Source organism: Pelecanus crispus, chromosome 17 (assembly GCF_030463565.1).
Source record: "Pelecanus crispus isolate bPelCri1 chromosome 17, bPelCri1.pri, whole genome shotgun sequence".
NCBI classification, from domain to species: Eukaryota; Metazoa; Chordata; class Aves; order Pelecaniformes; family Pelecanidae; genus Pelecanus; species Pelecanus crispus.
Window position 1 is genome coordinate 4,218,789 of NC_134659.1, and position 17,090 is coordinate 4,235,878.

The 17,090-nt window shown below is 42.9% G+C and overlaps 1 protein-coding gene across 6 annotated transcripts in view; it reads left to right on the forward strand.

Annotated features, from left to right (window-relative positions):
• Positions 1 to 17,090, forward strand: part of ILRUN (inflammation and lipid regulator with UBA-like and NBR1-like domains) — a 30,834-nt gene that overhangs the window by 8,761 nt on the left and 4,983 nt on the right. For 4 of the 6 annotated variants that reach the window (XR_012831710.1, XM_075722479.1, XM_075722478.1 and 1 more), the window contains exons 2-4: positions 5,850 to 6,004; positions 9,701 to 9,898; positions 12,402 to 12,730. Coding sequence is in view for 5 of the 6 variants with exons in the window: in XM_075722479.1 (XP_075578594.1) it covers positions 5,850 to 6,004; positions 9,701 to 9,898; positions 12,402 to 12,730 (682 nt within the window). In the remaining variant the exon portion in view is untranslated. Of the gene's footprint in view, positions 1 to 3,923; positions 4,211 to 5,849; positions 6,005 to 9,700; positions 9,899 to 12,401; positions 12,731 to 17,090 lie in introns of those variants that run through there. The other 2 variants (XM_075722480.1, XM_075722482.1) reach the window with 2 other exon arrangements.

The following is a 17,090-nucleotide window of genomic DNA, read 5'->3' on the forward strand; positions in this document are numbered from 1 at the left end:
TCAATCCAGTTCCCTAACAGCTGGGGCAAATAAAGTCCAAAGAAGGTACTGGAGACTAAGGGACAAAAAGAGTGGACTTAGGATTGCCTCATTTGGCTGTCCTCCATGTACATTTTTAGTCACTCCCACCTGTATCATGTAGAGATGTTCCATTATTTAGGAGTGAGAAATTATCCATCTGCTGCGCTATTTTTTTTTGCACATTTCTTTCCGTTTTTAACAATAGACACCTTCTGAGGTATTATGGTGCCCGGTTACATATTGCATTTGGAGAACAAGAGAAAGGTCTGTAAAGGTTGAGAATTCAGTTACGGAAAGAGGACAAGGTGTTCTACGTAACATTATGTTATTGAGATTTTATTGCACTTTTATATCGCCGCTCGGTTTTTGCATTGCATGTTTCCAGGAGAGTAACAACCTGAGTTGCCTTTCTCATGACAAAATATTGCACCATATGTGAGTGCTGAGGACATACAACAAACATACGTTATAGATTGGACACTTGCCTGGCTTTTCTCTTCCTCCACAGAGGGAGAGAAATATAACTTGGCATGCACTTTATTACAGTTGCTCTGCACAACGAAGGGACTGAATCCATTCATCAAAGTGCTCTCTACTTGACTTAATAAATGTCCTCTACTTACTGTCTGTGTATGATCTAAGGGCTAGATCCTGTGAGAAATTCTAAATTGAAGGTTAACTCGGTAGTGCGCTAAGAAGTCTAGCCTTTGCTTTTTCCGACAGCTCAGGAGAATTGGAGCACTGGAAACTTTTGCCCCTTAGCTGGTGATAGGTGGTGTGGCTGTAGGAGTGGGCAGGAGCTAGTAAGAGCAAAATTTGCATGCTGGATTTTGAGGTTAAGCTTTGACTGGATTTGGATTTTCACCCCTCTGAAATCTATCCTTTTTTTAAAAAAATAAATCTTTGGATCTTTCATCAACTAATTTGACAATAAATGAAAACTTACAGATTCCTGTAACATTTATAGTTAAAATTTTAAAGTTGTTGCTTTCTACTGTAAATGTTATTTTGGACTGGAGTTCTTATGTGTCACCACACACATTAGACAACCTGCACATCATAAGGGAATTTTTTCAAGTTCAGATCTTTAAGCTGCTGGATTGAAATCAAAACCAAAATACCATTCCTTGTGTCAGCCATGCACGGTGGTTGGTGGGAGAGGTGTGTGGGAGGCTTACAGCTGCCGGATGGTAGACGATTCCTCCAATTCACTTTCCCTCTACCTGTTTGGAGAGTGTCTGTTTGCCAGGACTCTGATGTCCCTTGTCTCGCATGTTGGGATGACGTATTTGTATTGCTTTCCTTCCGAGATGCTTAACTTGTATATGTTGAAAGAATCATATGTTTTATTGGTAGCAGAAGGATTAGGTATTGTGCGTATGTCCTGCTTTGCATGAGGCCACAGTGAGTAAGCTTCAGTGCTTCGGTTTCTTCATTATCCTAAAAAAGAATCTGATACAATTAGTAAAAAAAAAAAATAATAATATTTCCAATTACCCGTATATTGCTTTTTGTTTGCACAACAGTTAGGTTGTATAAGGAGGCCTCTAGTTTGTGAATTGATTTGGAAGAGTTTCTTTTATTTTAGAATACTGCGTGGTGACCTAGTTAATTTGAAGTAATTACTGTCTAAATATATTGGTTTAACATAACAAAAGGCTGTCTGGGAAAAAAACAGGGAAGGGAAAGAATGGCTCGAGATAAACCACCTCTTCACAAACACTTAAGAGTTGTTAAGGGACATCTCCAGAGCTATTAGCAGAGACGGTTTTAACTTCACTATTGTAATTTAGCTCCTGAGGCTTGAAACAAAGCAGCAGAGCAAAGAATTGATCTGCAAAGGAACACTTTCTCTGGTTCTGCGGGTAGCGTTTTGTTGGAAAGGCACTTGACAGGTAAGAGTCATGGGATGCCCTTGAAGAGGAAGGAGTGGGATACCCATAGTTAGAACGGATTTGGCTGATAATATGGAGCTACAACCTTTGTTTGCTGCCTTCTCCCCTCGTCTCTTTCCAGAATCTTGCTCTTAGGACTAAAATTGAGCATGGTGTTGATTTTAAGTAGGTTCACCTGGTCGCTGGGGTGACTTCTGATTGCAGGCTTTTTTCAGGAGTTTGAGCCTAAATCCTGTCAGACCTGCTCTGTTAGTATGGCAGAGCTACAAACTGTTGCAGCCCAGGACTGCTCTAAAAATGGAAAAATTGCTTAATTTAGGAGAGGTAAGGAGGGCCTGACACCTGAAGGGCTGTGTTAACAAAGACATGTGTGGCCATCCCTGTAATTAGCAGAGATCAGTCATGTAAATTACCCTGGCTAGATCTGGCATGCTCATCTTCATTTCAATCACCTTCATTTCAAAGTTGTTTGCTTTATAATAGTAATTTATCACATATGGCCAAGAGTGAAGGGCTAGTATGGTGCAAGCACACCTAGGAAGAGTGAAATAAAGCAGGCATGGATGTGTAAAGCAGAAGCCCTTAGATTATAACCCTTTCCTCTCAGAGGTCTAACTCTTTGTTCCTGCGCCTGAAGCATCTGCAGTTGGTGCCATGCACTTACAGCTGGGGCACAAGGGTGAAGACCTAAAAAATTGTGTGTTTATATATCTTGAATATATAAAACTATATATATATAAACCCGCAAATTTCAGGGCCTTGAGTATGTTTGACCTCGAAGCCATCTCTCACGAAGCGCTTGTGTTTGCTTGTAAAGTCCACTAATTGAGCCTGTAGTAGAAAGGCAGAAAGGTAGGGTGTACTACTTAGTCTCAAGAACCTGCAAACAATCAGGTTGCAAATAGTTTGCTTCTGCAAATGGCACTTATTTTCCCCAAGTATTGCGTTCAAACTGATAGTTGGGGGTTTTGGGGGTAGGGAAGGAGCGGGAGCACTGTCTCTTGGCAAGAGTGGAAACAAAGCTAGCAGTGATATGTTGCTGGCTTTGCTGGCCGTGTAAGCAGAGAACACGACGAAAATGCGAGCGCCGTGGGTATCTCTTGCAGCAGAGCGGTGCCATACGGCCTCTCAGTGGCTATCTCTTAGGGTTGCCTGTGTCAAAGAACTTGAACTTAAGTCAGATTTGCTTTGTCATCCTGACTTTGGCTCTTGCCACTTTCAATTTCTCTTTAGTTTCTGGAAGCTGCTTTTTAATTCTCTAGTGGGAAGGCCGAGATGTATCTGAACATGCAAAAGGGCTCAGCCCAAAAACTCACTGCACGTTGATCAACGCGGTGGGAGCAGGAAGGTGGGTTCGTGCATATCTGATCGGAAAAAGGGGGCAAATCTGTTTTTCAGCATGTGTTCTTTAGTTAGTTTTTAACTAAACGCTGCAGAGGACTGGAGTTGTTTCCCAATGGCAAAGCAAGCAATGAAATATGACCCAGGGAGGGGAAGAGAGTTGGCAGGGGGCCTATGTGCACAAATAGCCCACTACCTTTTGAAGGGTATTTGCAGCCAAGCAAACAAAAAAACAGTGCAGGCTGCCTTACAAAGAATTACAGTTGAAATGTTCCCCTTGGAACTTTTTTTTTTCCCCCTTCAATGTCAATAAAACGTCATTACTACTGATTCCAGAATCATAACTCACAAGATGTTGTGGTATGTCTGAAAATGTTTTTATGTAGTAGCGGATTAGGAAGAGAAGGAGCTGTATTGCCGTCTTGTGTAGCTCTTAGAATACCTTTTGCCTTGGATTGCTATAACACAGGAAGGAATTGTAGTGAAAACTAAACTCTAGATCATAGCGTTAGCTGGTTGAGCGAACAGGAGTCTCTTGGCACAGCCCTGTTGCGAGTTATGTAAATCTTGTGCAGTGTATAAGCAACAGGCGGTTGGTGACGTAAAACTGAGCATTTGTCTCTATTTATTGGCTAATGTGACATGCACCCTTCCTGTAGCATTTGACTGAGCTGGCCGTATTAAATATAGCCCTGACACTCCTAAGTAGAAAATGCCTCAAGCTGAATAATGGCTTCTGGTCCTGAAATTCGTTGTTCTAAACGTGGAAATCTTACACGGTGGCTCTTTCGTCTCCCCTTCGTATCAAAGTCCATTCTGTGTTGATGGCGAAAGGTCTCGCTGTAAGCCTCGGTTTGCTGAATTTGCCGATCGATCGCCGTGGCCATGTTGTGCAGAACATTCCTCCGGTGCCTCCTAACGCGCTGGCTGTGCTCTGGGAGACTTAGCAGGATGTCAGTAACTCCTGCGGTGATTATCTTCTGTCATTCGCGATGGATTACCAAACTGATACATCTGTTGTTTAGGTCCTCTCCCACTCAACCCCATCGCGGGCGGCTTGCAGATCTGCCTAATACTGCTATTACCCGCTTTGACCCGAGCTCCAGCGCTATTAGCTACTACGCTTCGGGTCCCCTCTGTTTTCTGTGAGGAGAAAGCAGTGATACTTCTCCCATGCAGTTCTGATTTTATCCAGAATGTCTGATTTTTTTTTTTTTCCTTCCCCCTTGAACACTGTAGGAATTGAACAGGAGGCAGTTTCTTTGCTCACCGTTTTGAGCCTCTTTCCAGCTGGCAAGCAGTCCAGAAAGCCCTATGTTTGCTCTTTCTCAGGGTCATGCTGCAAATGTTTCTCTTGCTTTCACCTTGGCTTTCTGGCTTTGGTTTAGACACATGACACTCCACCACACAATACAAACTCTCAATATATCACTGTACCTGTATAGTGCAGCTTCCGACTAGCCTTCTGCGTGGCTTTGTTTTAGGGGGTGGTTCCTGGTTCTTGAAGGGTTTGGTGGGTTTTTTTTCCCTATCCTGCTCAAGAAAAGCAACACAGATTTTTTTGTAATCATGAATAAAAAGTAGTTGTTATGCCCATTGCTTTTGGTGAGGTTTTACTCATCTCCATTGTCACAGCACCTACTCACAACATGTAAATTAGGGCCACAACCTCACAGACATGCGTAAACAGAGGAATTACATGACTTGCCAAACACTTACATAATAACTTAATAGTATATCGTGGAACGGCAGCTAAGACTCATGAATCCTCTTCCTGTTTGACTGCTTCTCTTTTCAAATTAATTATCATGTGAGTTTCAGCTACACCACGACTTGGGAATCAATAGCATTTGCGGCTTTCTGAATGTCCTTAATATATCAGACTTCCACTGTCATTTGTCTTTATTCAGTTAGAACTTTTGACTCAGATGGTTTATAAGTTCCTTTGAGTTGTGACTATCCAGAGCTGAGCAGGCACTTTAATGATTAATAAATAGTCTTAGAGTACTCGTGGCTCATACATGACCATACGTTTCAAAAGCAGCAAGGCTTGAGCTATTATCCATAGCTACTGATGCCCTTTGGCCGTGAGAGTTATCATAAGAGTGTTCTTTGTGTTTTGTTCATCTTGTGCTCCTTTGGACCTTTTGTGCCAGAGTAAAACGGAGAGGTTCAGTCCTTTTGAAATTAGCTCAGGAAACAAGGCTGGTATAAAGAAACTGCCCTGTTTACATGCTGCTGTGTAGCACTTCCCTCAGTATCTCTTGAACTTTTCAGCAGATTTCATAAAGCACTAATGGGGTAGAGGTCTCCAAGACTCTTAAGTTCCAAGATTTCCAGTGAAAATAAGAAGCAGAGTAGAAAAGTGGTGTGAAATAGTGTCCTTGGCAAGTGAAATGCTGTGTTTTGAGCTCTGTTATCTTGGAGAATCCATGTGTGATAGAGATAAAAGCTTTAAAAAAACATGAGCGGCAGAGCTAATATAGTCTGGATAGTATTTTTGCTTAACTGTTTAGGATGACATCTGTAAACCTGTGAAAAGGACCTGAGCCACCTGTACTTTAGGTTGTAATCTGCATTTTTGCTTTCTAGGAATCTACAAGCCGCCATTGGAGCCTACTATGATTTCGAGAGTCCAAATATCAATGTACCCTCCATGTCGTTTGTTGAAGATGTCACCATAGGTGAAGGAGAGTCCATCCCTCCTGATACCCAGTTTACAAAAACGTGGAGGATACAAAACACAGGTAAGGCTTTTAGACTGTAGCAAACCCCAGGTAGCGTGTATCCTGTGATAGGATGGCAGATCTAATGGAAGAGATGCTGGCTTAAGGCAGTGGGTTCATGTGTCCTTAACTTGGAGTAGAGCCACCCTGTTACTGAAGGAGGTAGCCTGCCAACCGATGTGTATTCCCCTTCTTATGTCGGCACAAATGTTTTGTGGCGAGATGTGCAGCTCGGTCAGTTCCCCAGTCTTGTTCCTTGTGCCACCACACAAACAAAAGCTCTAGGAAACTTGTGTAGGAAGAGGCAGGTAAAAGAAATTGAAGTGCAAGGTTCTGGGTTTGGGGTTCTTTTTGTTTTGATTTTTGTTTGTTTGTTTTTAAGGGAAGTATTACATCTGGAAATAGATTAAGAGTCCGTAGCTAGTCATGTTTCTCATCACATGTGGAATACATTTTTAAGTCAATGAAGGGATCCTTTTTAATCTCAAAGCCTTTTAGCTCCTGACCAGCTTGTATACTACCACTGCCCTTCATCACACCATTTCTCTGAATCTCCCTGTCGTGTGGTCATTCGGCGCTCTATAGGGCTGCGTTCTCTGGGGAGGCAGTGATGCAATGCTCTAACTCTGAGAAGAGGTAGCTGTGCAAGGGTAACATGGCAGGTACCCTTTACTTTTTAATACGCTTTTGACAGAATTGCTTTTTCATCCTCTGAGAGGATGCAAGGCTGGAGAGACCACATTCCAGTATGAAATAAGTCAAAACAGTGACTGGATTCCAGGAAGTGAGACTAGGCAAAATACATTCCCAGTGCTTGATCTGTGGGGATGCAGTCAGAGAAAAACGAGATCCATGGATGCAAAGCGGAATACCTTGTCTTCAGGTGTTGCAATGACAGGATGTTGCACGAATGTTTAAGCTGTGTGTCTGAATTTAATTGACCTGTTTGCACTTTTGTGAAGAAGAATGATAGCACAACAAGGTAGAATATCATGAATCATCATGAGTAAAGTTCAGCTGTATTCGTATTTCTCCTTGTAAATAACCGCAGTACTTGAGTGCTGCACAGATTTGTGCTGAATATCGAAGTATAACAGACTAAAACCATACTGAAAATCTAGGAGTATGTCATCAGGATGGAAGAGGTGAGAAGGGGGGTGTGTATGTTTAAGAACACTAATTTATTGAGACCGTCTTCTAGAGAAAGGGCTTAATTAATTCAGTTTACTTTTTCTGCCTCTGTTTGACTTACTACAATGGAAAGGTGACACGTATAGCTTGCTTAAACTCCAGTAGTGTGAAAAATTGGCAATTTTTTATAACTGTGTCTCAAATACAAGTCTTACAAATGTAGTAAGTTTGACAGATCTTGTTTCTCCACTATTAGTACCTTGATTTGCGTGTGTTATGACTACACCCCTATCTCACTCCTTTCAGACTCCTTCCTCTCTTGCTCCTCTGATGTAGTCTTTCCTGCATGCAAATTCAGCCTTTATTTAACATCCTAGTTCAAGCAGTGTTTCATTGTTCTTGGACTGTTTGACCTTCTGAAATACTTGGGTCTTCTAAAATGAGGAAAGGGAGTTAATCTTGACTTATGAGGTCCTGGTAAGGCCAACATTTGTTTTGGTTTCTGCGTGGGTTAAAGCCTGACTTCTTAAAAAGTACATCTGTACCCTAACAGTGGTGCTGGAGGCCAGATCTCGTTAAAACCATGCTGTTGAGGCATGTTTTGGTTAAATGCAGCTTCACATACTGTGTTAACAACTGTGCAGTTTAAGGAGGACCATAGCATTTGAAAACCATTTCATGGTTTAATTAAGGTATAATATCAAAGGACTATAGTGTTTCCAGATAATATCTGCTTGTTAGGTAGATAACTGAAGCAAAGCCAAGGTTTTTAACAGCTCTACAGGAACCCTTGATTAAATGACTTCACTTCTAGAACACAAAATACCTGAGGCATGTGTCACTGAAGCGTTTAGTGTCTTGACGAGTATGACAAGCAGAGCTCCGAGAGATTGTCAGTTTTAAGCGTGCAAGCAGTATGCTAGGTTCAGTCAGGTTTTCATATGTGGTATTAAAACCCAATACCCTGCTCTGATACCTTCCAGGACAGTGCTTGGCTTGTCTGCCAAAAGACCAGTTTGTATAGTACAACCATTGCTGAAAGAGCAGCAGGATTTAACAGACTTATTTCCTCTTCCCACCCTACCCCCAGCTGCTGCTGGCTCTGCAGGACAGTTACTACAATTTATCATCTCCTGAGAGATGAGTGTACTGCAATAGAATGACATAATCATCATTTCATTTTATGGGGCTTATCAGCTGCAGCATTCTAGGCACCTTGCAAGCCTAAAGCCATTAAAACCGATAAAAATCACATAAATTATTTAAACTGAACCATGTTGCTGGGCTGCCAACCTTTTCAGATGAGACTTCATACTCGACTCCCACGCGCCATAGTCTGAGGTCAGCTAGTCGCTCAGCTCCTCTTTCAAAGACCTCCCTATCTCAGCACTGTTTCCAACTGTAGTGATATATCCCCCACTCCCAATATCCCACGTTACTTGTTCACACCATGCTTTCCCTGCTAGATTGTGAATTCCACAAATAAGGACTTGACCGGAAAACCAGTCCCTGCTATGTCTTCACTGAAGTATCCACAGGGATTAAATTAGCAGGCAAGCTGTTGTGAAGGATGCTCTTTGGGGTAACCTAAGGTCAGATCAGCATCCGCTGTTCTCGTCTCCGACGAGACATAGAGTGGTTCCAGGCTTCTGGGTGGTTCAGGCTTTCCTTAGCTGTTTCCGTCGACCTCAACCAAGCAGAAGGTATTCTCAAAGTCATTGGCTGAGTTATGTCACATTACTGGGGAAGAAGCAAAAGAAAATTCTGCTAAACTGATTTTTCACCAGTCTCGGAAGCACTTTTCTTTTTGTCTGCCCCAGAACTTGTTATCTTTGGCGGAGATGGCTGTGCTTGCATGCGGTAACTGTTTTCTGTATCTCTACAGATTGTCCGGTCACGCTGTCAGTCCCAGTATCTGCAGTCTAAACACTGATCTCCACAAATAAATCATATGTTCACAATCCTTTCCACCTTTGCACAAGGCTGAGAGAAGGGTTGGTGCAAGAAGGGAAATAAATCCATTTAGAAAACAGTACTAGCTCTTCAATTATAGTTCAAACTATTAGTTCCTCCTGAGACTGCTAACAGGCTTAAAAAAGAACAAATCCCTGAAAGAAAATGTTTCCAGCACTTTGTATTAATAACATTTATTTTGATGTAGCTCCTGAGCCTTGCAACATGTAGGGAGGCAGAAAGAAATGGGGGGGGGGAACCCCACCTGGCTCTGAGCTCATCTTTGTCTCTAGCATTGGTAAAATACATGTGCGTGGTGGTTATGTTGATTTTATTTGCAGCTGTTACGCTGTGACTTTGAGAATTCTTCTGTGTAAAGAAGACCTAGAGATTATTCAAAGAGAAATATAAATCATCCTGCTGGTCTCTAAATAGACCAGTTAAGCCTTGTCTGAAAACTGTACTCTTCTTCAGCATCCATTGCTGGCTGTGTTATGTGTATCTTGGTATTCCTTTGACTGTTCAACAATTGCACAACTGTTTTAATAAGCATGTTTCATCCAGTCTTACATGAACAGACACAAAGCTTTCGCTGGTGCACTGTCAGTAATTCTTTCTTCTGTTTAATCCCAGGGACAGAGGCGTGGCCCCCGGGGGTTTGTCTGAAGTATGTCGGGGGCGACCAATTTGGCCACGTAAACATGGTGATGGTCAGGTCCCTGGAGCCCCAGGAGATCGCAGACGTCAGTGTTCAGATGTGCAGCCCCAGCACAGCAGGAATGTATCAGGGACAGTGGCGAATGTGCACTGCCACGGGACTCTATTACGGAGGTGAGTGACCCCTTTTCCGCCACTTTGGGCTCTTCTTCGTGATATTCCCACCGCAGACAAAATGGACGCTCCTGGCCCCTTGCAGGCGCTCTCCTGATAATCAAATGGTGAAGGTAGAGGTCTGCCAGCTCTGAGACTAAATATAGAAAATAGAATAGAGAAAACACCAAGTGAGCTGCTTTGTTGTCTTGGTCAGCACAGAACTGTTTTCTAAACACTGGAACAAACTGCAGATTACAGAAAGCTCTGAAAAACAAAGGGACTTGCACAGTTCTCCTGGAGACTCCTTCCCAGTTGGTTCTTGTCGGGGTTCTTTCCCAGTTTTCCAGCACTGAACATCATGAACTACATATAGGCAGAAAATCTATTTAAGTGGCGAAAACCTCATCTGAGAAGTTTAGTTAAGGCCCAGGTTTTAATAGCGTAACTTGGTGCATCTACTGTGAAACATTTCTCTGTGTTTAAAAACCACTTTTTGATATTTTGCCTGGTGCCTCAGCCTGAGCCACCAACATCTTCATTCATTTGGAGTCTTTCAGTCATTTTTAGCCATCTTCAGTTTATACTGAGAACATCTTTGTGTCTGTTTTGGCAGTTGGGAGTGTCCCAAGTTACATGGGTTTGAGTGAGAGATGTTAGCACTCAAAGTCAAAAATAACTCTTTGCTCAGAAGTACGGGGTTTTTTGGCAGAATTGTCAGTAAATGTACGACTGGCATCAAAAGTGGATGGCAGTTGTCTCTGAAGAAAGGGTATGAATTCCTCTGTGCAGGTTGAAAGGCCTGTTCAGCTTGCGCTGCCTGCCACGGGCCTGTGTGTTTATAAAACCGAGGCTTTCCCGGCTGCTGACAGTTTAAGATTTTACTAAACTTCCTGAAGTTGCACACTTTGAAAGAAAACGATTTACAAATTAAAATCCCTTTGGCTACAGAGCTTTGAGTCAAAGTTACTGCAATTTCCCCTGCATTACAGTCAATTGCTTTTATGCTAGTTATCCCCCAGAGGTTAGGCCCGACGGCAGTGTGAGGGCCTGGCAAGCAGCCGGGGATGTTGCCCCGTGGTTTTTTTCATCCCGGCATGGCTCTGGGGCCTGGTGGGGCCTGGTGGGGCCTGGTGGGGCCTGGTGGGGCCTGGTGGGGCCTGGTGGGGCCTGGTGGGGCCTGGTGGGGCCTGGTGGGGCCTGGTGGGGCCTGGGGCCGGGCGGCAGGGGGCGCCGTGGTGCCGCGGCGCGGCCCGGCCGTGGGAGGGGGCAGCGGGCGGCGGGGTGGGCGCGGAGGCCGGGGCTGTGGTGGAGCCTTAATGGTGTTGATAAGGGGGTTACAGCCCTGGCAGGGTGCTGGGGGTGCTTAAGCAAGTCGTATTTTTGTAAGGTTGAAATCCCACAGTCTTTAATTGGGTCGTAAAATGCGGAGTAATGAGCCCAGCCCTGTTAAACCTGGGGAGGGACTGGAAGGAGAGCTTCAGGGAATTAATGCCGCCTGAGAAGCGATGGTGGTAAAACCGAACAGCAAAAGTGCCCGCTGTCTCCTGCCCCAGGCCACCAGTGGCAGCACGAAAGAGCCCCTTGTAGGTTAACACTTGGCTGCGGAAAACCTGGAAACAATTACATGTGACATGAGGTGCTGTTATTAGGTCTGCTGAGAGGAGATAAGGTGTTGCTGCTGTTCTCTTTAATTCTCCCTCTCTGTGTAGCAAAACAAAACTGGAGCACACTTAATGGAGAGGTGGGGGGGGGGGGGGGAGCAATAAAACTGAGTTTGGATACATACCAAGAAATGTATTTATGTAAATAGGCCATAATGTTTGCATGAAGTGTAAATGAAATGGTAAGTAAAATAACAATCTTATCTATGTACAAGAGACAGACACGCATTAGGTAAGAACTGTAAATATGTTTCTTATTCTAACCAGTAGTTTGCGAATTCGTGTAATGGTCTCCCAAGCCTGGGTATCTTATCCACCTGCTGTGAGTGTTTTGGAACCGGAATGGAGATACTTTGCAGTGAATTGTCATAAACATAATTACCTTCTAAGTCACCCTGTTGTTGTTTTGTATTAATAGTCAAGCCTTTCAAAGCTAAACAAAAAGCATTGCCTTTTCTTTACCATCAGAGTAGAAGATTGGCGGTGATATCTCCTGGCTCTCATTTCAGTCTTGCTGCGTAGCCTTAGATAAAGTCACTTAAGGTTTTCTTTTTTCAGTGCATCCTCTTGGTAATCTGAAGTATGGAGCTTCAAGTTGTCATATCAGTTTGTTTTTTATATGTTCTTAGCTGGTTCATGTAAGTTCAGTAGGAGTAAAACTTGCCTGGCTTTCTTGAAAGATTGGACGCTAAATTAGTGTTTAACCAGTACTTCTGATGCATCATAAAAACGTATTTTAAACAAACAGTCTTTTTTCTTGCTATTGTAAAGGATGGAGTTCATGTTCTGTTTTTCTCCGTCTGCCGCCTGCTTCATAAACTCCATCTAGTGACAACCCGAGTGTCTGTCTTTTTCCACAGATGTCATCTGGGTGATCCTCAGCGTGGAAGTTGGAGGACTTCTAGGTGTAACGCAGCAGCTGTCATCCTTTGAAACAGAGTTCAACACGCAACCGCATCGCAAGGTAGAAGGAAACTTTAACCCATTCGCCTCTCCACAGAAGAACAGGCAACCAGATGAAAACAACCTAAAAGACCCTGGGGGTTCCGAGCTAGGCACAATCAGCAAAAACACATGGGGGCCTGCTCCTGACCAAATCGAACAAGATCAGAATGGACTGTCACAAAACTCTGTAAATCTGTCCCCCAGCAGTCACTCGAACAACTTGTCGGTAGTGACATACAGTAAGGTAGGTGCCCTGGGAGAACAGGAGAATGGGTAGGTGATGAGACTGTGATGTATGTAATAGTTCTTCGTTACAAACTGCAAAGCCCTTCCCTTCTGCTTCTGCCAGACCTGCTAAGGAAGGTTTTGAATTTGACTGTCTGACTCTGCCAACTCCTCATGTTATATTAAAATATTTTTTGCCTCTGATAGACTCTACCAGATCCACCTTTTTGTTTTTGCTTCAAGTCCTTCTTAAAATTTATATAATCTTGTCTGGGTGCTGTAACTATTAGTGGCTGGAGCCCACTCCGGTTGCGTGTGCAAATAAGTCAAAATATCTCTCTAGATATGCTCCTGAGTTTTACATAATTTTGAAAAGAGAAAAAGTAACCACACCCCCAAACCCTGAGATTAACCAGATAACTTCTTTTTAGCTGGTGTGGGGAGACTACAGAGCTCAACTTTTTGATCCCAGAAGCTACAAGTCAGGAACAGTCAATCAAAGGACTATTCCTGTCTGTGTCCTTGTCTTGTTTATAATTGTAGGTGACTTTTAAATTACCTTTACTTTAAATCTCTCTCAAACGCTTGCTTGGTGGATGCTATATGAGTCTGAGTGATATTTTGACTGTTTTTATTTGCTTGTGTGTGAAAAATGAATTGCAGGATTATTTACAATTCAGAATCCACCTGTTAATGCAGCCAGTATGTGTAGGTGTGTACTGTCGTATGTCAAACTAGTTTGATTTTTAAAATCCTTTAAAAATGCTTTACTGTACTTTAAGCAGGCTGTGTAGGACAATAACACTTGGTTGCTGAATGACTTAATAAAGCCCTAATGTTAGTTCACCTACAGCACTTTAGTTCCTAACTGGATGAACTGCCTGTCCTCTACCAGTGGATCATATTTTAGTGACCTACTTTGCACCAGGGCTATGCATTTTTTTACTGATGGCATGCGCGGGATTAACTGTGTGACAGACTACCAATCACCCTTTTTGTGTTTTGCACCCCAAACATAAATCGCTATAAGCTGTGTTGGCTCCTGCTTCAAGATTCTTGCTCACTAAAAGTGAAACGGATGGCTTAGGAAATTATTCAAGAATAAAGCCTTTCACCTGTCAGTTTAAATACAACCTGAATTTGCAGTGACTGAAAGTCGCTGCCTTGCAGTGGTTGCTTGGTGGTAGCGGTGTTCCCTGAAGAGCCAGGCCGCTGTCTGACTGCAGAGACTGTCTATATACTGATATAGCTTCTCTGCATAAACTTTATCTCAGGTGTGGAGTACCGCTCTGCGGCTGTCTGTTGTACGTATCCCAGCAAAGACTGGTAACAGCTCTGCGTATCAGTTGATGAAAAATAAAAATCAGTTACTACGTACAGCTTTGGTGAGATAGTGGACTTACCTAAGCCTTTCATAGCTAAAATACTAGGTTTAATTTAGGTGGGAAAACACGATTCCACTTTTGGTGGTCAGCTTTAGGCTGGAGGTAGCTTTTTTTTTCCCCTTGCCTATTTTCTGAGTGCAGAGCTTGGCAATTGCTTCGTAGTTGATTTGCACTTGCAGGTGGATAGATGTGGAACTGCTAATACATACACTTCTGAGAAAGTTCCTCTGTAGAAATTCTGGATGTGGGGTTTTGGCAGTAGTGTGGCCTTCAGTTTTCACTAGGTCTCTCCCTGTGGTATATATCCTTACCCTTCCTAGTGAGAGGAGAGTGGTGTGGGCACCAGGAGGCAAAGTGTACCGACAGACTCTCTTGGCTGAGGAGTAGATGCTTTGTCTTTTCTAAGAATGTAGGGGTAAGAAACCGATACCTATTGGAGGTGCGGAGGACATAGCAAAGGTCAGCTATACTGTGGAAAAGAAAAGCCAAAAGGAGAGTGAAGCACTACCAGAGAGGATTTCACTAAATTTAAGTAAGCTGGTTTAGCTAGTAACCCAAAGTTCACGATCAGTACTCTTATGAGATGTGAGCCATTATAATCTAACCTCAGATGTAGGGTAGATGGCCTTTCTCCCCCACACTTTTTTTTTTTGTTGTTGTTGTTGGTTTGGTTTGGGGTATTTTTGTTTCATTTTTGTATTTCCAGAATATTCTTGGGTGGGTTTGAGGTGGATTATCTGAGGTAAAAGCAGAAATTGTTTCTTGCTTGCTTCAGAAGGGATAACTTTATGGTCCTTTTTTGGAGATGGGGTGGGGTATGTGAAAGTTTATTGATTTTTTTGAGGGTGGTTTTTTGTCTCTGCTACAGTGTTTCTATTTGTGACATAATAAAACAACTTAGCTTTTCCTTTGGAGGCCATTATTAAGGTAGGTCGGAAGGTCAGAGTCCTGTTCCAGCCTTGCCCTTCCTGTCCAGGGCAGGAGGCATTCTGCCACAGACTTAATATTCACATTGGTACAATACTCTTTCTGTAGTGAACAAGTTCGTCTAGGTTTGACGTCCTAGATAGTCTGGTTTAAAATCACCAGGTGAACATGCTCACCTTCCCTGGTTTAGGTCTAGCACTGTTGCATGCCGCCTTCCTGCAATCTGGAAAAGACGACTTTTTTATTTTTTATTTTTTTTTCTAAAAGGGGTAATGTGTATCCCAGCTGGGGATACTGCTTAAGTGGAAAAGGGCTTATTGAAGGTGATGTCAGAAGTATTAAACCACCTGATCAGCAGATGGTGTTCCAGTACCTGTTAGGAAAAGCTTTATCTGGCCCATCTTCCTCACTTCCCCGGGGACTTGACCTGTACTCTGCTGCTTGAGAGGGGGAAAGAAAACTGCTACGTTTGGAGCTGTTGTCTTGTGATTGAATATTGATGTGAAAGGCTTTATTTCAAGTTCTAGGAGCAGACAAAAGAGTACTGTGGGTTGGTTACACAGTTGCACGTTAGGATTCCTGGATTTTATTTATCTTGGGCAGGACCTCTAATATTTTTGTCTGCTTTCATGTACCCAGAGAATGGAGTGCATCCCTGGTCACGTTTGACACACCGTTTGGTGAGATATAGCAGAGGGCATGGGTAAGGTCTAGTTAAGGTGTTCAAAAGGGCCTACGTCCCATATTTAGAATTAATATAAGCCCTTAAATATTTCTCAGATCACTGTGGAGGCTTCCTCTCTGCCAAGAGACCATGGAGAACCCCGGTCATGCAGTTGCATGAGACCAGGAAATCTTTGAGATAAAACCAGCAGTTTCTGGCATCTGCATCTGTAAAACATAGTAGAAGTTGCCAGACCTTGTCTGTATTAGTTCTCCCTCTGGTGCAACTGAGCAGGTGTGACTTGTCCCCTAAAATTCCCCATTGGAGTCAGGATCTCAGTGAGACTGACGTGCCATCTGCTGCTGGATTAGACAAGTAGATCAATGTTTCACACGTGGAAACATTCAAAATGCTTCTATACAGCAGCATAGAGTACATGGTTTGGGTGCTCTGCTCAGTGAAACAAACTTTCCTAGGAAAAAACCAAAACAAATGAAACAAGATGCTGAATTCCCTATAAGCAGGTAAGATGAAACCTGTGATATGATTGAAAGAAACCGATTGTGATCTTTACTCCTGCTGCAGTGTATGCCTTCCCTGGGTCCACCCTGCTCACCTTATCGAATAAACTGCTGGAAGGTTGTAGATCAGGGTCTCTGTTCAGGGCATTGCTTTAAGCATGTTGTTGTGATACCTATTCCCAGTGGAGTTTTTGCATGCTCTTAGAATTAAAGATGTGCTTAAGTGCAGGATAGGGTGCTTATCTCAGGATAGGGATGAGCTGTATTAGAGTCCAGATATACCCATGCATGGGTATTTTATCTCCTCTTTGGCAATCGCTTTCTCTCTGTATTCTCGAGAGAGATGAGGCTAATATAGCTTCCTTCTATTTACTCGCTCCTGTCTCATAGCAACACTGTCGAGGTCACTGCTGCTCTCTTGTGACAGTCTTTTACATTAAAAGCACAAGATGCAGTCTTACAGTGCCTGGGGAATTAGAGTTAAATTTCTTAACTAAGGAAGAAACGTACAGGTTTAAATGTCTAAAAAGATCTGAAGTGGATAGCCATATACTGACATTCAGATTGTACTTGTCACCTATATTTAAAAAAATAGATATATATCTAAATCTGTTGCCCATATGAATTGAGGAATCGCTGCTTTCTGTGTAATGCAGAAAACTGCATGCAGAATTCTGGTTCTGCAAAGATTTGCCCGTACGGAACAATTTGCGTAGGGCGTTCTACAGCTTGTCTGGTATTAATCTGTTCTGTTTGTTACTCATGCTACTCTTAAAAGCCCAATGAAATAAACCTATCTGGAGTTCACAAAATTAAAATCTTAACACCTTTTTTCCTGCTGTATCTCTGCTCCCCATCTTCATTCTGTGTGGAGCTGAACTC